The sequence below is a fragment of the Rhincodon typus genome, chromosome 1, assembly GCF_021869965.1.
Source record: "Rhincodon typus isolate 14 chromosome 1, sRhiTyp1.1, whole genome shotgun sequence".
NCBI classification, from domain to species: Eukaryota; Metazoa; Chordata; class Chondrichthyes; order Orectolobiformes; family Rhincodontidae; genus Rhincodon; species Rhincodon typus.
The window spans coordinates 19,328,092-19,352,380 of record NC_063332.1 but is presented as its reverse complement, the minus strand read 5'-3'; the positions used below and the strand labels follow the sequence as shown (position 1 = coordinate 19,352,380).

At 38.5% G+C, this 24,289-nt stretch overlaps 1 protein-coding gene across 2 annotated transcripts in view; it reads left to right on the top strand.

The window, feature by feature from the left end:
- Positions 1–23,724, top strand: part of LOC109916934 (pantothenate kinase 3-like) — a 31,086-nt gene extending 7,362 nt beyond the window's left edge. The window contains exons 2-7 of one of the 2 annotated variants that reach the window (XM_048598248.1): positions 9,422–9,774; positions 11,068–11,321; positions 13,938–14,114; positions 14,592–14,715; positions 18,933–19,058; positions 22,388–23,724. In XM_048598248.1, coding sequence (XP_048454205.1) covers positions 9,422–9,774; positions 11,068–11,321; positions 13,938–14,114; positions 14,592–14,715; positions 18,933–19,058; positions 22,388–22,438 — 1,085 coding nt within the window. In that variant the 3' untranslated portion in view covers positions 22,439–23,724. Of the gene's footprint in view, positions 1–9,421; positions 9,775–11,067; positions 11,322–13,937; positions 14,115–14,591; positions 14,752–18,932; positions 19,059–22,387 lie in introns of those variants that run through there. The other variant, XM_048598257.1, reaches the window with a different exon arrangement.
- The last annotated feature ends 565 nt before the right edge of the window (positions 23,725–24,289 follow it).

Here is a 24,289-nt window from a genome sequence, read left to right as displayed (position 1 = left end):
GTTCTGAGGAAGAGTCACCGGACCCGAAACGTTAACTCTGTTTTTCCTTCACAGATGCTGCCAGACCTGCTGAGCTTTTCCAGCAACTTTGTTTTTGTTCCAATTGGCTAAAGGGACTCTGTATACTATAAAACTCATGATTTAGAATGGCAATAATAATGCTACTGTAGCTTGTCACATATCTGATGAAGTGTTGTCCTGCAGAAATATGTTTTGGGGCCACACTAATCTCTTCATTCATGCCTTAGATAATAGGATAGAAGCTAGTTCCACATTTGCTGCTGACATAAGAATAGGATCATCGTAAGCAGTAGCTGGAAGCATAAAATTATAAAGAGATGCTGATAGGTTGTACACATAAGCAAATCAAAGACCATCCACTTTGGATCTAAAATGGATTGAATAAGATACTTTCATTTTAAATGGTGAAAATCTCAAAAGAAAAGGAATATCCAAAGAGACATGCAAACGCTGGGGCATTTACATCTGGATTAGCATACATGGGGCATATGTCATATTTCAGCTATCACTATGGTTACACCATACCTTGAGTACTTTGAGCATTTCGTTGTACAAAACTTAAGACCAAATCACCTAAGAGGAAGGATATATTTGCCCCCAAGGAGGTGCAGTACATATTTGTCAGACTGATATCTGGAATTAAAGGGTTAAAATATTGTGGAGAGGGGTGGTGGGGAGAAGATTTATATAACATACCATTTCATTCTTGGTGCTTGTACAATTTAAGTGCTTTGATCAATGCTTTTAAGATTTTGAGAGAGAAACCTTTTTCAATTTCAAAAATGTACTTTATTCATAAATATCTTTTTATGTGTATATACACTGTCACAAATGCACTTTTGTTCTGTACAGTAGCATATCAAGGAAACAAACAAACACTGGAACTATTTCAGCAAATTGGCATGTCATATTAGGGGACATGGTCAAAATTAGAGCCAAAGCTTTCAGGAGTAATACTCGGAAACACTTCTACACGCAAGGAACGTAATTGGGTAGTTTGGTACTGATGTCCACAAACATCGATTTTAGATGAATCGTATATATTAAATCTAAGGTTGATCCTGTTTTCCAAAGGTTTTAAGGTGTATAGAGCAAATGTAGCATATAAAGTTAAACTGCATGTTAGCCGTGGTCCCATGGGATAGATAGACATCCAATTCTGTCTGTGTTTCTGGATACCCTGTTCAGATACAGCTCTGGAGCAGACAGGAACCCAGGTCTTATGGCTCAGAGGCAGAGACACTACGACTGCACTAGAAGATCACTTTGTATGTTTCTAGTATGTGCTAGAGAGAGGGCTGTTACACATGATATAACTTGAACTAATTCATGACAATTTTTATAGCCTCTCAGCTTTCTATGACCACTCAGCTGCATTGACTGTGAGGATCAGAGGCTCAATTGTTTGAAGACTGTTGTTTTGTTCGTGTTTTCTAAGCTGAATGTGGAATATTTCCAGAGCATAGCTGTAAGGCTTGAATGGTGCCTCTCTTACTTATGACCTTCAGTCCCATACTTGGTATAAAATCTTGACATGTTATGAGTTGTAGTTTCATTAATGCACAGTTAATACATTGCCAGCTGTTTTCAAATGTTCAGAAAGTTTCAGGGAATTGCCACCTATTTAATTGTATTGAGGTTAGAGATTTCAATTTTTTAAATTTTATCTGTCAGTACAGAGTTATGCATGTTGAAGCTGTGTCTGAGCAGTCATACACATACTGCCAACTCCAAATAGAATTGAAGTTTTGATGTGCCATGCAGGAAGCTGCTGGCTTTAGAATTGCTTTTGAAAGTGATTGTCTTTTTCTGTGTCGAAGGAAGTGATTGCTAGTTAGGACTAGAGGAAAGATGAGCTTAAATTTTGAAGGCCAGGCTTCATTTGCTTGATTGGAAGGAGTGTAGTATCTAACTCTCTGCTATCATGCCTATTTTTTAATACTTGATACAGTTGGGGAGAATGTGAGCCAAAACAAATTTCAGAATTGTTTTGGTATAGGGGCAAAAAGAGGCAATTAGGTGCTTAAATTAACTGTTTCTCTTCTTCTCCCTGAGAATTGCAGGAATTCTGTTCTAGCAATTACTTCAGTATAAAATTTGGTGCGTATTTTTTTTAACTTCTATGAAGAGAATTTGATCTACAAAAGTTTCACAAATTTGCACAAAATCCAATGGTAGAAAATATTTTCTATGTAGTTAATTGAGCTTCATGCATCCATTGTTGGAGGGTGGGTAAAAGCCATTTGTTTTAATGTTGACAGGGAAAAGATACAATAAATCAAACAACTTATTTTGCAAATTGTGTACTCTTGAAGTGTTTGAAAACATGATCAATTCCATTTTTGTTCAAAGAATGAAAATTTTCAGCCCTGACTGATTGGCGGTTGTGAGGGTATATATGTGAGATAATTCCCAAAGCTGAGTTAGCATTCTTTAGTCTCTAAAGCACGAATGTGCATGTAGTGGGAGTTTCTTTTGAATTTGATTCGAGTATCTGAAATGATCCATACACTGATGTGAAAACCACAATTGCATAAATAGGAACAAAAACAGAAGTTGCCGGAAAAGCTGAACAGGTCTGGGAGCTAGGAAAATGTGGGTTTATGTGTAGAAGATAGGGTTGGGGGAGGGGTTATGGAGTAAACAACAGGTGGGACTAAACCCAAGTTGGGGGGAGAGAGCCCAAAGAGAGACCTACCATCAGTTCTGAGGAAGGGTCACTAGACCTGAACCGTTCACTCTTATTTCTCTCCATAGATGCTTCCAGACCTGCTGAGCTTTTCCAGCAACTTCTGTTTGTGTTTCTGATTTACAGCATCTGCAGTTCTTTTGGTTTTTATTGTGTAAATAGCTTTGGGTTTGGCATCCTTTTTAATTTAAATGCACAATTATATAAATATTAAACTTAACATTTATTTCCCCTTTTTAGTGTATTTTGCTACATTGGTACTATATCATGTTAACTGTTCTTAAGACTGAGTTCCGTAAAAGGTCACATTGAACTCAATGTTAACTCTGCACCTCTCTCCATAGTTGTCAGACTTGTTGAGTTTTTCCAGCACTTCGTGTTCATATTTCAGATCTCCAACATCCACAGTACTTTGCTTTTATTCTTAAGTCCATCCTAACTTGCTGGAGTGGTAGCAGATTCCAGAAGAATAGTTGTAATCAGCAATGGGGAGGCGGTGGCCTCGTGGTATTTTCGCTGGACTGTTAAGCCAGAGACCCAGATAGTGTTCTAGGGACCCGGGTTCAAATCCCACCATGGCTGATGGTGGAATTGGAATTCAACAAATATCTAGAATTAAGAATCTAATGTTGACCATGAATCCATTGTCAATTGTTGGAAAAGCCCATCTGGTTCACTGATTTCTCTTAGGGAAAGAAACCGCCATCCTTACCTGGTCTGGCCTACATGTGACTTTAGCCCACAGCAATGTGGTTGACTCTGAACTGCCCTCCAGGCTATTAGGGATACGCAATAAATACTGCCTAGCTAGCGACGCCCTCATCTCGTGAATGAATAAAGGAAAAAAATCACTCACTTAAGAGTATGAATGTCCATCTAGGAAATTCCATGCCACTAGCCATTGATTCTGTGGGTCCTTGCATAGCTGATGGGTCTGATCCTAGAAACTGAAAGAGCTGACTTCACTTTCAAAAAATAGATTGCACATTCTTTCACTAGGGGTATATATAAAACAGTTTGGGAAGGATTAAATGAATTTCAGGAAGTCCAAGAGGGGAGGCAAGAGTGGCTTTTGTTGTAATAAAAGCAGAATTACGAATACGGGAATCTGAAGCAAAAGTATGACACTTGCCCTTCAAGCTTACTTTGTCATTCAACATGATCGTGGCTGATCTGCCTGATTTCTGAATTTCACATTGCCATCTACACCTTGGAGTTTTGTTAGGCAAGGGAATCTATCTACCTCCACCTTCACGATATTCAATGACCTTGCCTCCACTGTCTTCTGAGGCAGAGTTGTAAAGTGACACAACTTCAAAAAGGTTCTCGTTAACTCTGCCCTAAAAGGATGACCCCCTTAATTTTAAAATTGTATCCCCAAAGTTTGGACTGATTCATAAGAGGAAACGTCCTTTCACTATCTGTCTTATCAAGACTGGTTACGTCTATACACTCAGATAGCAAGAACTGCCGATGCTGGAGTCAGAGATAACACAGTATGGAGCTGGAAGAACACAGCAGGCCAGGCAGCATCAGAGGAGCAGGAATGTTGACGAAGGGTCCCGACCCGAAATGTCAACATTCCTGCTCCTCTGATGCTGCCTGGCTTGCTGTGTTCTTCCAGCTCCATACCGTGTTATGTAGGTCTGTACACCCTTTCTTTTGTTCTTTTCTTTGTTTTTTGTGTTTTCTTTTTCTATGGTCTAGTGGGTGGAATTGCCTTCACCTGGTCCCACTCTTACCCATCCGCTTGTAGTCAGACAGTCTTCTGAAATAACTTCCGTTCCAACTTGCACAATAAATCTGGAATATCCCAAATCAACTTTTGATTCACTTCCGTATATATTCCGGGAACACCCAGCTTTACCTCCAAATTTTGCAGAACTGCTGCTGTTCATTTTGTTATCATGCTTGGCTGACAGAGACTTGAATGAGCCATTGCTTTTTACAATTAAATGCAAGTCCCTTTAAAGGGTAAACCTCTTGGGGCCTTTGTGGTGCAATGATAGTGTCCCTGTCCATGGTCTGGAAGGCTCCAAAGGTGTGCTGTAACATGTCTGAACCCCTTGATTTTTAAAAAAAATGCTTGGTGCTCCAGTAGGCAATTTTTTGTCATTAGTAATTTGAATGTCTTTTTTTTTTTCCTCTCGCTCTCACGCTTGCTTACTTGCTAGCTCTTTCGCCTCTTGTCTCACTCTCTCTGTTCATTTCACTCATTCCCTCTTCCTCTTTGTTCTCTCACCTTCTCCTCCATGTCCGCAGGAATCAATGCTAAAGCCAGAGTTAAGTTCCTTCAGGCATTTCTTGCCCAGAAAAGAATGTCACTGCCTACACCACGAGGTTTTATTTTGCTAGTAACCATTAAGTCACCTCATCTAATGACTTCTGAGTGTAAGTGCATTATCTTCACTGATTCCCTTTTATTTAGCCTATAATTTGTCTAAAGTACTTCAAGAAATCAGTCAAGCATGATTTCACTTCTAATCAGGCAGAGTTTACCTTGTTTTATGATTCCTAATTTTAAGTCTGATGGGACTTTTGCATAATGGGAATTTTGGAAATCTAAAATCAATGTAGCTACTGCCTTAACAGCTGCTGTGTTTAACACCCAAGGATGAAGTTTGTCAGACCCAGGGAACTTGTCAGATTTTAGTTCCAATTACTTTTCTCAGTATTCTTTCCTTGGCGATTGTAATGGTTTTAAATTCCTCTCCATTTTTCGTGCTGTGATTTCCGGAATGTTACCTATATCCTGTTCAGTGAATACAAAAACACTGTTCATTTGCTGTTGTCCTGTTTCCCATTATTAATTCCCCAGAGTGTTGCCGAGCAGACCATACAAATATATGGACAAGGAACAAGAATAGGATACTTTGAGCCTAGCCTGCCCTGCCATTCAATAAGATCATGACTGATCTGATTTTAACCTCAAATCTACACTCCTGCATATCATCAAACAATTTGAAACCCCTTGGTAATTAAAAGTTTATCTGCCTTTGGCTTAGAAATACATGAAGATTTTGCATCCGCTGAATTTTGAAGAAGGGATTTTCAAAGACTTTCACCCCTCGCATAAGGAAACATTCTTTCGAGATCCACCCCGTCAAGTTCCCCAGAATCTTGTGTTTTAATTAGGAGAGTCAGAGGTGACTTAAACTCCCAGGGGATACAGGCCTAGCCTGGTCCAGCCTTTCCTCAGAAGAAGATTGGCTCATTGCAGGGATTAATCTAGTAAACCTTCTCTTTTCTGTTTCCAATGCATTTCCATAACATCCTTCTGAAAGTGCAGTGACTGTACTTAAATGTTGTACGCAATACTCTTGTAACAGTCTCAACAATGCCCTATATAAAAGGCATAACCTGCCAACTCTTGCATTTAGTTTGCTGTGCAATTTAACATAACATCCTGTTAGCTTTCCACATTACTTGCTGTGTCTACATACTAACCTTAGGCAAATCATGCACTAGCAAACCCAGATCCCTTTGCAGCCTCTCAGTATTTAGATAACATGTTTCTTTATTTTTCTTTCTGCAGAAATGGACAATTTCATTGTACTTCATTTGTCAGATCTTTGCCCATTCACTTAATCAATCTATACCCCTTTGTAGGCTTCTTAAGTCCTCTGTCCAACTCACTTTGCTACTCATCTTTGTTTCATCAGCAAATTTAGCGACCATACCTTTGATGCTTCCATCCAGTCGTTTATATAAATTGTCAAGTGTTAAAGGCCCAGTACTGACCTATGTGGCAGTCCATTCTTGGCATCCTGCCAGCCTGAAAAAGACCCATTTATTCATACTCCCTGCTTCCTGTTAGCCAACAAAACTTCCATCCATGCTAATATGTTACCTGCTACTGCATGATCTTTTATTTTCTGCAATAACATTTGATAAAGTGCCACATCAAAAGTTTTTTTTGAAATATAAGTACAATTCATCCACTGGTTCCTGTTTTATCTACAGTACAAGTGATTCCTTCAAAGAACTCCAATGACTTGGTTAAACATTATTTCCTGTTGACAAAACCATGTTGGAATTGCCTTATTACCTTGAACTTATCTAAGTACCTTGTTATAGCATCATTAATAAAACTTTCTAATACTTTCTCTCTGACAGATGTCAAGTTAACTGGCATTTAGCTTCCTGCATTCTGCCTTCCTACATTTTTGAATAAAGGAGTTATGTAAGCTATTTTCTAATCTAAAGGAGCCTTCCCTGAAAGTAATGAGGTTTGGAAAATTAAAATCAACGCTTCAACTATCCCACTATCTACTACTCAAGACCCTAGGACCTGTTAGGACCAAGGGACTTATAAACTGGGAGTTCCAACAGTTTACTGAGTCTTTCTCTAATTTTTGTGAATTCTTCCCTCCCTTTCAAATCTGAATTCATAGTTGTTTCTGGGATGCTCTTGTATCCTTTCTAGTGAAGACTGATGCAAAATATCTGTTCATATGCTATTTTTATCCTCCATTTCTATTTTCCCAGGCTCATTCTTTCCAGCTTTGAACCATGCATCTTGGTGAATTATATGCCTTTTTCTTTCAGTTTGATACTACCTTCAATTATGGTTAGCGAGAAAGATTTATCTGTCCTCCTTTGAGACTCTTCCTCGCTCACTGGAATGCATATATTGCACTTTCTGAACTATCTCCTTTTAAAGTCTTCCACTGAATCTCACTTCACCCACTCTTCAACATTGTGGTCAGTTGACTTTGGCCAGCTCTGCTTCCGTGTCTTTATAATTACCATTTTTAAAATTTTTATCACTATTCTCGGATCCACTTCTGTTTTTCTCCAACCCCAAACTGATGTTCAATCATATTATGATCATACTTAAGGGTGCTTTTACTGTGAGGCAATTAATTCATCCCATCTCAGTGCGGGTCTAGTTTAGCCTGCTCCCTGATTAACTCCTGAACATGCTGCTCTGAGAAACTGCAAAGGTAGCTTTCAGGATGAATTTATAATCTGATTCATCCAATTTATTTTTTGACTAAAATTGTCCATGATTATCATTGTAGCTTCCTGTTCATCCGAAATACCATATACCCTTGAAAATTCAAGTCCCAGACTTTGCCACCTTGCAACACTGGCTCTAATGGCTATCAGATCATATGTATCCAGTTCTCATTTGCACCCTCAATTCATCTGTTTTAATATAAATGCTTAGTGATTTCAAAAATACAGCCTTTATTACTGTCTTTACTATTTTGTGACCTCTAGCCCTATGTACTTTTTGTACGCTGTCCCTTTCTGCCGTGTTCTGATCACTATTTCCCTTATTGTTACTTTGCTCTATTTAATTTCTTTTCAGTTTATACAATGCACCAAACTTGATCCACCTCTCCTTTGTTTAATTTAAAATCTTCTCTGCCACCTGAGTTATTTCTTCTCAGAACATTGGTTCCATCGCAGTTTGGTGAAGACTATCCCAATAGTATAGCTTAGTGCCCCAGGAATGGAAACTAATTTTTCCCTCTCCAATCTTTAAGCCACGCATTCGTCTCTTTTTAAATTTACTTAGCCAATGGCAGTTTGCTTGTGGGTCAGGAAATAAAGCAGAGATTATGCATTATTCTGCTTTTAATTTCATACTCTCTCAGCAGAACCTATTTGAATTCTATTGTTATTGTTTCTACCTCCAGGATGATGACAACTGGATCCATTCCACTGCAGGTTCCTGTGTAGACCCGAGCAGATATTTCAAACCGTGGCACCAGGCAGACAATTTGTAAATTCTCGCTTGTCTGCAGAGAGCAATGTCCTATTTTTGATTGTTCGCAAGCCAGTTTGTTGTAGTCTGAGACGAGTAATCAAAGCACACTTAGGCAACAGTCAACGAAAAGCAGTGCATAGAACGACTTCAATTAACGAATCCCAAGTGTAACAAATTCTTTTCACTCACTACTGCAGTATAACCCAATTTTTGCAATCATTAAGTCTCTTTTTAAGCAATGGTAGCTGGCTGTTGAGAATTTCCTGGAGAACTGCCGACTGATCTTCCGTTTTCCATATACCTGAGCTCATCCTCTTATGTTCGTATCCTCCCTATTAAACCAAGCTCTTGGTCAACTTGAAATGCTCCTATGAAATGCCTAGGGACCTTCTACTATTTGAGATATTTTTCTTCATTCCCAAACGACATATTGGCATTGCTGGCAAGAGTGGTATATATGGCCATTCCTAATTGCACTTGCAGAGGACAGTTGAGAGTCAACCACACTGCTGTCCTTAAGTGCATATCAGCCAGATCAGGTAAGTACAGCAGATTTTATTAAGATATTCATGAACAAGTGTTTTTTTCAAACAACAGTCCATAACGATTACAAACTTTTAGTCGCAAATTTTTCTAATATAAACGTGACTGTCTGATGTGGTGGGAGTTGAAACAATGCCCCCAGAACATTAGCCTGGGCCTTCGGATTACTACTTGAGTGACATCATTTTTAAGCCACTGCCTCCCCCTTTAATCAAATGCATGTTATCCATGGGCATAACCCCAATAAATCCTGGTGCCCACCCAGCTATCTGTGTATACCTTCAACAAATTGTTTTAAATAGATTCACATGTTTGTCCCATGTCCTTCCAACTGTCTTCACTTGTTTCTGACCTATTAAGTAGATTTGAGTTGGATTATAATGTTTTGAGATATTGTCCTCACAAGGGATTTTGGATTTATTTTAACTTTTTTAATCTGCTGCTTATAGCTTTTCCCTGGTTTGGTATGGATATTGGTGGAACTTTGGTGAAACTGGTTTATTTTGAACCAAAGGACATTACTGCTGAGGAAGAACAAGAAGAAGTGGAGAATCTGAGAAGTATACGGAAATATTTGATGTCTAACGTGGCTTATGGATCCACAGGCATCCGTGATGTTCATCTTGAACTCAAAGATTTGACTATTTGTGGACGCAAAGGCAATTTACACTTCATAAGGTTTCCCACTCAGAACATGCCGGCATTTATTCAGATGGGCAAAGCCAAACATTTTTCAAGCCTGCACACAACCCTGTGTGCTACTGGAGGTGGGGCATACAAATTTGAACCAGATTTGCGCACAGTATGTATATTTTAATTTTGCTTTTCAAGTATCAACCATGGGCATTTATCTATTAAATTGTTCACGTGGCTTATTTCAGGATTGAAACGATCAGTTTAGAAATGAACTCTGTATTTGTATAAACATGGTTTTCTGCTCTAGGGATCCATTCTCTGATACTTGAGTTAATTAAAAACGCGTGGCGTCTTCTTGATTTGAAAGGAGGTGTCTTAGTATTCACCAGGTTTTGTAATGATGAGGATGTGACGAAAGCCATGAATGTTTAAATTCCCATTGTACTCCTATCAGCCTCCTCTGCTGACCACCACATATCCATTGGATGATGCCACCTTCCTCTTGTTCACTTTTCTCTCCTATTTTCTGTTATGGCCTTAAAGCATTTGTGCATGCAATTTTCAGTGCAAGAAAGTGTAAGCTGGGTGTGCACAATATACTGTTGCTCCTGTTATGCAGCAGAAGTTTAGAATTTTTTTTAAAGTGCATTATTTGTTGCTTTGTTAATTTATGCCAATTTTAATGAATAATTATTTCGTTCAAGGAAAAAACAATCATTAACTGTCATTTCAAGGTACAGGTATTAAATTGTTCTCTCAATAGTTCAGAAATCTTACGGCAGCATATTTAATAGCAATAAACAGCAATGAATTATCTTTTTGTTTTGTCTTCTATCAACAAGAAATAACCACAGGTCCTGCTGCTGACTGTTAATATATACTGGACTTAAATGAGAATTTGGCCATTTTAAAATTTGCCCTTGGAACTACACTTAGCCTTCATTATACACAGCTTGACCACCAATGGATCCACATACTTGTGAGGATGCCCGTAACCCTAACCCTCCTGAGTATTGTTGGAGTTGCACTTGTCCAGACAAGTGGGAGGTATTGTATCACAGTATGGACTTGTTCCCTGTAGATAGATGGAGACAAGAAAGAGGCAAGTTACTCACGGCAGGATTCCTAGCCTTTCACCTGCTCTTGTCGTGCCATGTTTATATGGCTGATCTAGTTTAATTTCAGTTAAAACCCCCAGGATGTTGATGTAGGGAATTTATTGATGGGTTTATTAGACTTTTATTACTGGAAATTGTCTTATACTTCTGTGGTGCAGATAGCAATTACCATTTGTCATCCAAAAATGGAACTATTAATTTTGACGTTTTCAATTATTGTTGATTCATTATTATATATTGGTGGAATTACCAGAGTCTGGACTGGCACTTGCATTATTTTGAAATATGTTAATGTAAGGAGCTTGTACTTTATACTTAAATGGTTTGTCTAATTTTTGTAGATTGTTAATCTGCAACTTCGAAAACTGGATGAACTTGATTGTCTTATCCATGGGACAATGTATATCGATTCGATAGGTTTCAATGGGTGTGCTGAGTGTTATTACTTCGAGCATCCAACAGATCCTGAAAGGTGTCAGAAGAAGACATGTGCTTTAGATAATCCATATCCACTGCTGCTGGTGAATATTGGATCAGGAGTCAGTATTCTTGCTGTGTACTCCAAAGATAACTATAAACGGGTAACTGGCACCAGGTGAGTGACAGCCATTGCTGTCTTCTTGAAATGCTGTTTAAAAATTATGCAACAAAGCGTTGTTTTCAACTATATGCACTTCTTTAGTTTCCTGGACAGCTTGGAGTTCCACATCTATTGGACGTGGAAAATGGGTGCCTTAATTGTTTAAAAGCAAAGTGTTGCAGATGCTGGTGATCTGAAATAAAAACATAAATTGCTGGTGAAACTCAGCAGTTCTGGTAGAATCTGTGGGCAGAAAGCAGAGTTAACATTAAAAACAATGTGCTGAGGGGAGTTAATTGCTGTAGGATTCCATGACTTGTATGGCATGACCAGTTCAGTTTCTGGTGAATGGTAACCTGTAGATTTTTAATAGTGGGGGATTCAGTGTTGGTAATGCCATTGAACATCAAGGACAGATGTTTAGATTATCTGTTTGTCGGAGATGGTCATTGCCTGGCATTTGTGTGGAGCAGATGTTACCAGAATTGTGCCAGGGTGGGGGAAATTCTCGTTGTAAGGAAAGTAAAGTTGCGATCGATCTCCTTTGAGTAAAGGAGATTAGAGGTAAATTTTTATAGTGGTGTAGCAGATTATGAATGGTTTGGATAAAATCAAAGTTTTAGCAAAGATCTGTAGCATGGGTTGTGGGTAAAGTTGTTAACTTGTTCGCCGAGCTGGCTTGTTCTCGTTCAGACGTTTCGTCACCATACTAGGTGACATCATCAGTGGAGCCTCCAATGAAGCAGTGTTATTCTACTCCGCTTGGAATTTGTATTGTTTGGTCCGTTGTGGTGAGTAGTGTCATTTCCGGTTTTGTTCTGTATGGGTTTATATCTGGGGTCCAATTTTATGTGTTTGTTTTTTTGCATTACAGGTGGAGAACCATGCCTGTAGGAATTCCTGTGCGTGTCTATGTTTGGCTTAGGCTACTATGTTTACCTTGTCCCAGTTAAACTGATGGCCTTCATTGTTTGAGTGTACCGATATTAGGGAGAGTTTGTCGTGCCGTTTTGCTGCTAGCTGATGTTCATGTATTCTGATGGCTAGTTTCCTTCCTGTCTGTCCGATGTAATGTTTGTGGCAGTTGTTGCATGGTATTTTGTAAACCACATTGGTTCTGCATTTTGTGGGAATGGGGTCTTTAATCCTAGTAAGTGTTTGTGGGCCACCGTGATTCCCCTTGATCTTAGGAGTCTTGTTATCAGTTCCGATATGTTCTTGATGTAGGGCAACGTGGCCAATGTGTTAGGGCTTACTGTTTCCTCCTGTTGTGAGTACTAGTATCTATAGTACTATATATACTACATCTATAGTACTAGGATAATAGCTGACATAAACTATCACTTTTAAAGGTGGAAGATTTGTTTAGACTTCAAAGAAGAAAGATCACTGGAATCAAAATGTTAATATTAATTTTCTCTGCACAGATACTGCCAAACCTGCCAAGTTTCTCCAGCAATTTTTTTTGGGTTTCAGATCTCCACCTGCAATTGTTGTTTTTTATTTATATGAAGGTTTATTTATGTTGCTTCATACATCAGCCCTCTCTATGCAGGATGTGCACTTTGGACATGAACGCAAATATTCTGCAAGGCACATTGGATAGTATTGGAATAAAAAATGTTTAGATGTGCAAATTTGTGTTCTTTTACTGCCGTCCAGCTCTCATGCTATATCTCCAACAATGTAAGCAGGAACAGAATGCAGTAAGTCACAAGTTTCAGTTGGTTTTGTAGTAATGAGGAACCATGTGAAGGCTTCACAGGGGGTACAAAAAAATTCAAGCAACGGTTCCAGAAGCAAGGGAGTTCATTTATGTAGATTGGAGAAACTGGGAGGAGATTTAATAGTAGTGTTGAAAATTGAGAAGTTCCATACAAAATAGAGAAAAACTGTTCCCAAGTCTGGAAGGGTCATGAGAGAACAAAAACAAAGTTGCTGGAAAAGCGCCGCAGGTCTGGCAGCATCTGTGAAGGAGAAAACAGAGTTAACGTTTCGGGTCCGCTGACCCTTCCTCAGAACGGGTCATGAGAGAACGTTGGCTCTTCTGTTGATCGCCTTGTGATAACAACGTTGAAATGAAAAAGAGCTATTTTTTTGAAATAAGTGTTTAAAGTCTCAATCATACTGTTGAGTATGCCAGGGGCACATTCAATCACAGTCTTCAAAAGGGAAATGGATAGACATCTATAGTAGTCCTCAGTCTGACAGCAAGGAAATGAGAGGGACTCGTTGAGTTGCTGTTGCAGGGAGTCAACAATGACATAACAGGCCGCCTATGCTGTAACCATTTTGTTTTTCATTAATTCTTTGTATGCTCTCTCTATCTAATGTTAGAATTTTCTCTGCTTTCTCTCTTGTTCCTAATATGCAAAGGTTACTTCAATTTAGCCTGATTGTTGATGCCTGTCTAGCTACCGCGTGATATAATTTGTGTCAAATACTGAGCTAAATGTTTGCACCCTCTGTCAACTGAAAATATGCCACAAGGGGGTGCAAGTGACTTAGTACAGTAGCTGTATACAGTTAACCATATTGTTATTTAGACTTTCAACTGTAGTTTGTGAAATGTACAAGAATGAAAAGCACTTAGCTTCTCCCTTAATCTGACTTCTGAAAATGTCCTTTCAGTCTTGGAGGTGGCACCTTTCTTGGTCTGTGCTGCCTGCTGACCAGTTGCTCAACCTTTGAAGAAGCCCTCGAGATGGCATCACGTGGGGAGAGTACCAAGGTGGATAAGTTAGTAAGAGATATCTACGGTGGAGACTATGATAGATTTGGACTTCCAGGCTGGGCTGTGGCTTCCAGGTAAGAGCATTTTTATTACTCACTTTTTTCATTTTGTTTTTTTTTTGGATTATGTGACGTGGTGTATTTTTTTTTTTAAAAGGCCACGTCACTTTTTGACTTTACTGGTGGGAGTGGAATAATTGTGTTGATCCAAGGAAGAAATGACCATACAACGTGGGGTCTAGTTGTAACTATTTGAGATGTTAACGATCGTTGTGGTCTTGAAATGAAATTCCTGATTTGTGCTTTGAAAGGAATTTTGCTGACATTAGCTTCATCCATTGTCTATTTAGAATTTAAAAAACGTTTATCCAGGAAGTGACAGCAGATTAAACTATGTGCCTTGCACAATAATCGGTGGAGTGAAAATAGGTTACTTAATTGAGACTTGACTGTAGGGATTGGCAGCGCAAGAGGCAATAAATTTTTTTACAAGAAAGTAAAACCTGCTTTGAACTGGACGTGCAACGTTTTTCTTTAATTTTTTTCCTTCAGCTTTGGGAATATGATGAGCAAAGAGAAGCGGGAAGCGGTGAACAAAGAAGATTTGGCCAGAGCTACTTTGGTCACCATCACAAACAACATTGGCTCTATAGCCAGGATGTGTGCACTGAATGAGGTTGGAACTTAGTTTGGAAATCCCTATAATTCCAAGGAAAGTTGGTGCAAGTTGTTTTTAATATGCATGGACTTGACTAATAACAGACTTCAGTTTAGTTGTCACAGTTGAAAACACATTTCTAATGTTAAATGTTTTGGTAATGGTTTTAAAAAAGAAAACTTGTTTTATTCAGATAGGAGAACAGAAATGTTTAATCATGCAGAAGGCTCAGATAGTTTGCTCCGATTATCCTGCAGCTTCCTTGTGAAGAAGCACAATACAGGAAGTAATGCTTTGTGTTTTCAGCTTCTTTACAGTGCTGCCTTGTAGCATCCAAATCAAGCAGCATTGTACAGGGCTATGAAAGCGCCAAGACTTTTACTGCGGGTGTAACTGGCATTTCCCTCATTAATATTTCATATATGCATTTGGACATTTCAAAGATACTGATAAACAGATCATGAGTTATAATAAAATTGTAAAGAAAAAGCAAGAGATAACGTACCAAAGGATTTTCTTTTCAATTTTCTATGAATATACTGCACAATTCTGCAGAATTTTAGTCCAGTAGACTTATAACATACTGAAGACTGTCTTATTAAACTCCATTAATTAAATTTGCAAAACTAACCATAAAGCTCTTCAGCTGTCCAGCTTTTGTTTTTGCATGCAAACCTCTGATTTTTAACCCTTAGGAGCCTGGGAAAGGGAACACAATAAGAAAAGCTGGGAAATTATTAGGTGGATTTGGAGTAAGAGAGAAAGTAAGACTTTGCAGTGTAACAGTGATTTGCATTAATTACGAATTTCTTTCAATTCCACAATCTCACTAGATGCTTCAATTTTAATTATTACGGGGAGACCCCTTGTGCCTGCCTTCTCAGCCATTTCTCTGTTTCCTATTATACTTCTGCCTTTTAATGAACAGTTGTCTTTATTAAACAAAACTAAGCTTTGACAGTCTGTTTTTGTTCCTTGCCATGTTTTGTGTGAATATTCTATTTATATATTCTTCTGTCCCCTCTCCAATTCTAAAAATCTCCTAGCTCTTGCATTCCAGATTTTGGTCTCTTCACTAACCTCTTCCTTTCGCCTAATACCTTAACTTTTGTTGTTAGAAATGGCGCTCTCACTTTTGCTGTTGGATATGTTTGTCTTAAATCTTTTTGAAAACTGAGCATTAATTCTTTAAGATCATAAGACAGATGAACAGAATTACGCCATTCTGCCCATCAAGTCTTGACTTTCCTTGTCAGCTGTAGTCGTCTCATCCTCCCCTTAATTTTTTGTTCCTTGGGATGAATTTGGGATGCTATACCTCCCAGATTATCCCCAGAAACCTCTGCCATCTTCCCTATGAGGCTTCCATTCGAATCAACTCTGGCCAGCTCTCCCCTCATGACTTTGCAGTTACCGTGTACAGTGGTGCTACAATTGAGTAACTGATTCAGTCATCTTCCTCTCAAACTGCAGGGTGGATTTTATTTATCATTTTATGGTCACTGCCGCCGTAGGGTTTCGTTCATCTTCAGCTCGATAATCAAGTCTACCTCATTACACATCACCAAATCCAGAATTACTTGTTCCTGAGTGGGCTCTACCACGAGCTTTCCAAAAAAACCATCTCGTAGATATTCTACAAATGCCTTTTTGAGATCAGCTACCAACCTGATTTTCGCAGTCCACCTGCGTATTGAAGTCCTCCGTAGTTATTGTAATAGTGCCTTTCTTCTTTGTCTTTTCTTCTCCACATCCTGACTATGGCTCAGAGACCTGTACACAACTCCCATCATGGCCTTGTTTTTTCCTTTTGCTGTTCCATTTCGATTCTATGCCTTCCTTCTTGCTGTTGATTTAATTTCATTTCTTACAAACAAGGTGACCCTGCACCCTCTGCCCAACTGCATGGTTTTTCAGTAGGATGTGTATCCTTGGATATTTAGTTCCCAGCCCTTATTCCCTTGCAGCCACAACTCTGACATCCACAACATCATACCTGCCAAATTCAGTCTGTGCTACAAGCTCATTTACCTTGTTCTGTATACTATGTGTATTTAAGTACAACATTGTCAGTCTTGAGTTGACTGTCCCCCTTCTCATAGTTGTCCCCTTAAATGGTAGCTATTGCCCATCTTCTGTGAAATCTTCCTTCTGATTCCTTCATAATTGCCTTGGTTTAAATTTTTTAAGACAGTAGTTTCAGATTGAAACTACATTCCTTTCAAACTTTATGAAACCATGCTCGCTATATTCAAAGGTTCTTTTAGAACAAGATTATTAATTAGACCTGTATTTTCATTGCTTAATCTTAAAGTCTATGGCCTAGTTGGTTCTTCAATATTACACGAGGAGAAACTATCTCAAACACCTTCCAGGAGTTCCTCCTCAACATCTAAGTGCTCAATAAATTTACGAGTTAATACATACATCAAAGTCACCTGTGATTGTTGCATCCCCATTACTACAGACACCTCTAATTTCCGGCTTCATTTTACTTTTTTATTCACGCATGGTGTTGCTGTTTGGATCAGAATTTATTGCCCATCTGTAATTGCCCTTGAGAATGTGATGTAGACTCAGATGTTGTTTGGGAGGGAGTTCCAGGATTTTGAGCCAGTAGCACTGAACAAACAATGATCAAGTTCAATTCACCTGGGTGGCGAATTGTTTGGAGAGTAACTTGCAGATAGTGGTGTTCCCATATATCTGCTGTCTTTGTTCCTCCAGATGGTAGTGGTCCTGGGTTTGAAAACTGCCTTACCATACATTACATTGCTGTTAATAACACAGAAACGCGTTTGATGGAAATCTGCAACAAAAACAAGTTGCTGAAGGAATTCAGGTGTGGCAGCATCTGTGGAGAGAAAATGCAGTTCATTTGAGCCCAGAAACCCTCCTTTAGAAGGGCTCTGCCAGGGAATGCCCATCTAGAGAATTTAACCCATATCTCTGGCGTTCAGTAGCATTACCATCACTGAATCTCCCACTAACAATGTCCTGGGCATTATCATTGACTAGGAATTGAACTGTGCTTGCCATTTAATACTGTTCCTACAAAGCAATGTCAAAGACTGGGAATTCTGTGGCAGAATTGTATACCTACTCACCAAGGCTCCTTGGACAGCATCTTCCAAATCTATGACCCCTACCACATAGATTGACATGGGTATGAGGTTCAAGAGAATATTATCCCCTTCAAACCATACGCATCATGAATCAAACTATGTTATCACTTCTTCACTGATCCTGTGTCAGGCCTACGCCATATGAACCATATGTTCAAGATGAGAAGTATCCCATTGAACTTAAGATGCTTATTTGTTCTGTAGTTTCTGTTAGGTGAGCAGAGTTCTGTTCATGCACTTGCTGTTTAAATTTCAGGTTTCCTGAATGCAGTGCCATTTTACCCTCTATTCATTGCTTTTGAAGTTCTAAATTTAAAGTTGTATGTCTAAGAAATATTGAATTGTAGATCATTTATTGATCACTAATGTCCAGGCATGCTTCTAACTCTAATCCCAGAATACTGTGGTGCTTTTGGCAGATCACAATGAGAGTTAGCTCTCAAGGCCTCCCTTGCAGAAACAAAGCAATCATGCATTAAATTTTTACTTCTAAACTCATTTTAAACTGCTTAGACATTACTATTGCGTATTAGGTTGGTTTAGATTTTCCACAAGAATAACTTTTTATGCACATATCTTTCATTATCTGTTAACCTATTAGCTCAGTTCTGATTAATCCCATACTCTCTTTCTGCAACCTTACTCTTAGCCTTTCAACCTCAGATCCCAACATTGGCTGTATGAGAGAAAGAAACCATTCCTCCAGAGCCCCTTAGGTAGTGGTAAATTCATCAGTGACCTCTGCTCCATTTTGTCCCATATTTAAACCCCATTTCCACTCCAACATGCTTTCCATCATTATTCTTAACTTTTACGAATATCTTTGGGTAGCCAGTCTGCTACATATTTGTATTGGGAAACTGCAATTGAAAAACATGAGTGTTTTTTCTAAGAATTGATGGGAAACTTGTATATAAAAATTGTGTATTTTAAAATAGGCAATATTTTGTACTGCTTAGAATTAATCTTTTTTTTTTTTTTTTGGAGAAATTAGTTGGATTGTGCTGCTTATTATGACGATCCAGACAGATATTTTATACTTCTTACGTATTTTGTAATCTAATTCATATATTGTGCCACCCTTGTAATTCGTTAATTCTTCTGGTTTAGAACATTAACAGGGTGGTGTTTGTTGGAAACTTCCTAAGGATCAACACTTTGGCCATGAAATTACTGGCCTATGCATTGGACTACTGGTCAAAGGGACAACTAAAGGGGCTGTTCATGGAGCATGAAGTGAGTTTTTTTTTGATAAGTCATAGTTGTTTGAATTGTTCAAAGACTAATTTGTTTTTATTAATGGGAGTGTTGCCAAATAAAAAAACCTGGGGAGGAGGTGAATTGTTTCTTGAAGTGGAGTCACAGGGAGACAGGATGATGAAGTAGTGTTTGGGTATGCTTGCCTTCATTGGTCGATTGATTGAGTGAACAAGTTGGGACGTCATGTTGCAGCTGTACAGACATCAATAAGAACACTTTTTTTTAGAATACTGTGTTCAAATCTAGCCTCCCTCATATAGGAAAGACCTTGTTAAACTTGAAAGGGTGCAGAAAAGATTTACGAGGATGTTGGCAGGATTGGAGAGCTTGAGCTATATAGGGAGAGGTTGAATGGGCTGGGGATTTTTTTTCCCTAAAGCGTTGGAGGCTGGGGGTGACCTTGTAGAGGTTTATGAAATCGTGAGGGGCATGGATAGGTCAATGTCTTTTTTCTCAGGGTAGGCAAGTCCCAAATTAGAGGGCAAAGATTTGAGGTGAGAGATTTAAAAGGGACCTGAGGCACAGCTTTTTCACACAGGATGGATGTGGTGGAGGCAGGTACAATTACAGCATTTAAAAGGCATCTGGTTGGGTACACAAATAGGAAGAGCTAAGAGGAATATGGGCCAAATGCTGGCAAGTAGGACGAGATCAATCTAGGATATCTGGTTGGAGGGATGAGTTAGGGTGTATAATTGTGACTGAGTGTTCAAAAACAAAAACACAATGTACTGTGTTACAAAGCATCATGAATACAATTCTGGAGGTAGCAACATCCTTAATGTTGTGCAGACTCTCTGGCTAGATGCCTATTTTATTGCCATATACCTAGTCTATTCATATTATGTAAAAGCTATTGTATTGATTGGAAGAAGTAGCTGAAATTAGTTCTAAACTCGGATAAATCTTAAGATTAAAGAAAAATTGGAGATGTGAGAATAATTGCAGCAAATGTAAAATTTGTCCCTGATGTTCTTCCATTTTTATATTTCCCTGTACCAAAAAGAACTTGATGGGGAAGGTTCTTGCATTTCTGTAGCTTGGCTCCATCAGTAATATGCGATTTAGTCAGGAAGTAATGGTTTGGAGCAAAATTCTAGGTTTCGAATGTGCTCTTATATACCACATGGGTGCAGTCCTAAGGGAGGTCTACAGTTTTGGAGGTGCTGCCTCTCAGATGAAAGACCTGTGGTTCAATTTGAAGAGTGGAGATTTCCTCTGGCATCATTTTTCAACCATGTTCGAAGACACTGAATAGCTGGTTATTCCTCGCATTTGGTGTTTGGCAGCCTTTAGTGGTGGCTAGTGCATGAAGGCATCAGAAAAAGACATGGTGCTACTTAAATTCAGCCTTCTTTAGGTAAACCTATATTCACTTCATAATGTAGAAGCACCAATCACGCCATACAAATGATATTACTAAAGTAAAGTCATTAGCCCGTTTACAAAGGTTGCAACTTAAAATCCAAATGAAGAAGTTGGAACATCATAGCCTTCTTTACATTGACCTCTGCAGTTTCCTCCCTTGAACTGCCTGGTTGAACTTCACTGAAGGTGTTAATCACATATTGCTGAGACCTGTTTAAGCATCTTTTCAATTTTGTTTACATTTTGTAGCTCTCAAGATATTTGGCATGAATTTTGTTTCTAGGTTCCTGGTCTTGTTAGAGTTTGACATTTTGTGGTTAATAACACATGCTGCTTTATAATTAATCACAGTGCTGAAGCAGGCCAAGGCTTGTCTTTGTCTTTGGCACTTGCAGCCAAAATTTTATGGATGTAGCCCTTGACACTATCCAAATTTGGAATAGCTCATTTATTTAGATTACTTTGTGCTGTTTAGTTGTATAGAATTGCCTGAAATTTTTAAAATCAGTTGTAATTTTGATGTAAACTTGTCCAGTTTTCAAGTCACTTGGAGATACATTTGCAATAAATGTAGACATGTATTTACAAGCTTTTTTCCTGTTGTGTAATGTTTCGTAAGAACTAGGAGCAAGAATAGGCAATTCAGCTCTTCAGTCCTTCTCTGCTAATTGATATGATCATAATTGATCTCATTCTCGGCCTTAGCTCCACTTTGCTGCAGGCTGTCAAGCCAATACTAATTAAAAATCTATCTCTCTCCTCCTTAAATTTTATTTAATGTCTCAGCATCCACCACATTGAGGTAGTGAATATCACAGATTCATGACCTTCAGTGAGTTGAAACATTTGCTTCTCTTGGAGCATGATTTATTTGAATGGTGAGTGCGTGATGTACACTTTGTGAACTGTAATCAGAGAAATTTATGGGTGTCCTTGTATGTGAATTGCAAAGTTAACATGCAGGAACAGCACATAACTAAGAAGGCAAGCAAATTGTTGTCCTTTATTGAAAGGGGGATGAAATGTACACAAAGGGAAGTCATGATATAGCTGTACAGGGCATTGGGATTATACTTTAAGTGCTGTGTGTAGTTTTGTTTTCCTTAAGGAGCGATATACTTGCATTAGAATCAGTTGTGAGAAAATTTGCTTAGCTGATTCCTGGGATTAAAGGGTCATTTGAGGAAAGGTTGCCCAAGTTGGATGTATATTCTTTGGACTTTAGAAGAATGAGAGGTAATCTTATTGAAACTCAAGATCCTGAGGGAATTTGATAGGGTAGCCAGGTTGTTTCACCTGACTGGGAGATCTCGAACTGGAGGTTGGGGGTGCGGGGATGCGGATGCGGGTGCGGGGGTCAGTGGGGAGAGACAGTTCTTAAAATTAGGCATCTCATTTAAGACAAAGATGAGGCGGAATTTTTTTGAGTGTCTTTAGGCTTTGGAATTCTCTTCTAGAGTGCATGGAGGCTGGCTCATGGAATGTATATAGACTTGAGTTAAATGTTTGATCCTTGGGCATGCATCTTAAGGAGGGCGGACGGTAAAGTGGAGTTCAGCCCACAATCAGATCAGCCATAATTGGATTGAGTGGTGGAGCAGCTAAGTGGGCCAAATGGCTAATATATGATACCTTTTTAAAAGTTCATGTGACACCATGATTACTAATTAACTTCAGCATTGTCAAATTCCCTGTAGCTTCTGTTTCAAAATGCTGTGAAAGTGCTGAATAGCACAACATTCTAGTCCGTAATGCATAAATCCAATTTTTTAAACAGTATTGCATGTTTTATTCACATCACCTCTCAGTTTGTGTATGTCTTTTTTTAATCAGCTTATTCAATGCTTATTTTAATATCCCTATTTTGTGTTGAGGGCAAAATGTCCTTACCTACAGTTTGAGTTGAAAATATGTTTTGCCCCTTTGTTTTGCTTCAGGGTTATTTTGGAGCAGTGGGTGCCTTGTTGGAGCTTGTCAACTCTGTTTGAACCTTCGAAAGAGAAACTTTCTCGTGCCTTACATTCGTTCAGTTGTGTGGTTCGTACAACATGGCTCCAGATTGAAGAGAAACAACAAAAAAAATTTTTAGTTCAAGTTGTAATGTAATTTGATCCCTCTGAAATGTATTGTTTTAAGGGAGGAACAGGTGGTAAGGGCTGTTGATATCTATTTTAAATGAGCACGTTTCAAATGAAATAGTCTGTAAACGATTGCACTTCTCTGCCTTTATTTAATCCCCAAAGCTTTTCTAACTCGACTTTGTGATGTCTTAATGTTTGTTTTCTTTTGATGTTTTTGTGTAAAAATTATATTTCTGAACTTAACAAATAGCTATTTTTTAAAACACTCTATAACAAGCACATGTGTCTGCCTGAAAGCAAGTCCTGGTACAATTAAAATAATTTTAAAATTCAAATAAGTTTTGTGGATAGGGAGCAATGTCATTTTAGTCCATAATCCAGTAACTGATAATTTAGAATTTTACAGTATTTCTTCTAAATTTGAAATTTTACTTGTCTGTGTAGTTTATGAAGAATGGAGACTGGAAATCTATTTATAGATGTAGGAAATATAATAAGCTCATCTACCTGTAATTTTTATCATGCATCTGTTCATTTAATAGTTCCAGTTTTCTTGCCTCCTGACCAAAGCCCCCTGCTAACACTTCGCCCTCCTTTTCCCATCCGATACAGCAGGTTCTAAAATCCTGGCATTGCTGGTATGAGTACGTAGAACCCACTTCCTTTGATGATGAGGTCTAAACCTCACTTATGTAGAGAAACGAGGCTTCAGCAAGTTGAACTGCACTGTGCTGCCATGCTACTCTGCTTCATTTCTCCTCTTTTTCTATGAAAAAGAATTGATCAGTAACTTGGAGTTACTGTTGTTTAGACATGCAATATGGGCACAAGTTGTTTAGCTTTCTTGTGACCTTTTGTATATAGAGAGTATGGAATAAATTACAAGTTTTCCTTTTTCTAAATGGTAGAGGCAATCTCAAATTAGCATGTCAAGGCTATGACAGTAGCAGATTTTGAGAAACACTGTAAACTGTAAGCACCGTAAGCTGTGTTCATGGTTTATGACAATGTGAACTCTGTTGTTACTGTACTGTAGTTACTTGCAGATGTCTCTATTCAAATTTAGTTATTCTGAAAAAGCATAATTTAACAAGTCAGATATTTAAAGCATGTATTGAAATGATGCTGTGTATTCCACAACATCTTTATTTATTTATACTGCACATGTAAAAATAAATATATTTTACACAGAAGCTACTGAATGCAGTGAACTTTTTTAGACTTAAGAGGGACAGCTTTTACACCTCTGGTGAATTGCTAATGTGGCATTTGTCTGTCAAAAATGGAAATTAGTTTTGGGGTCAATGAATGAATCCACTGAGTATGTAGGGAAGGAGCAATCTTCACTGCTGTAAATTTTGATAAGACCATAAGAAATAGGAACAGGTGTCACTGTCGGGTTCTTTGAGCCTGCTTCACTATTCTATAGGATGGTAGCTGACCTGACACTCCTCACGTTCACATTCCTGCCCTTTGCCCATAACGCTTGATTCCATTACTGATAAGAACCTATCTATCTTGGTCTTAAATATATAGAAAGGTTGTATTCTGACAGCTTCCTACAGCAAGGATTTCCAAAGACACTCAACCCTCCGAAGAAATTTCTCCTCATTTTAGACTTAGATTGGTGCCCCTTTTATTCTGAGATTGCCTCGGAATAGTCCAAGTTTCCCATGAGGGGAAACATTCTCTCGGCATTTACCCTGTTAAGCCCCTTAAGAATCCTTTGTATTTCAGTGAGATCACCTCTCATTCTTC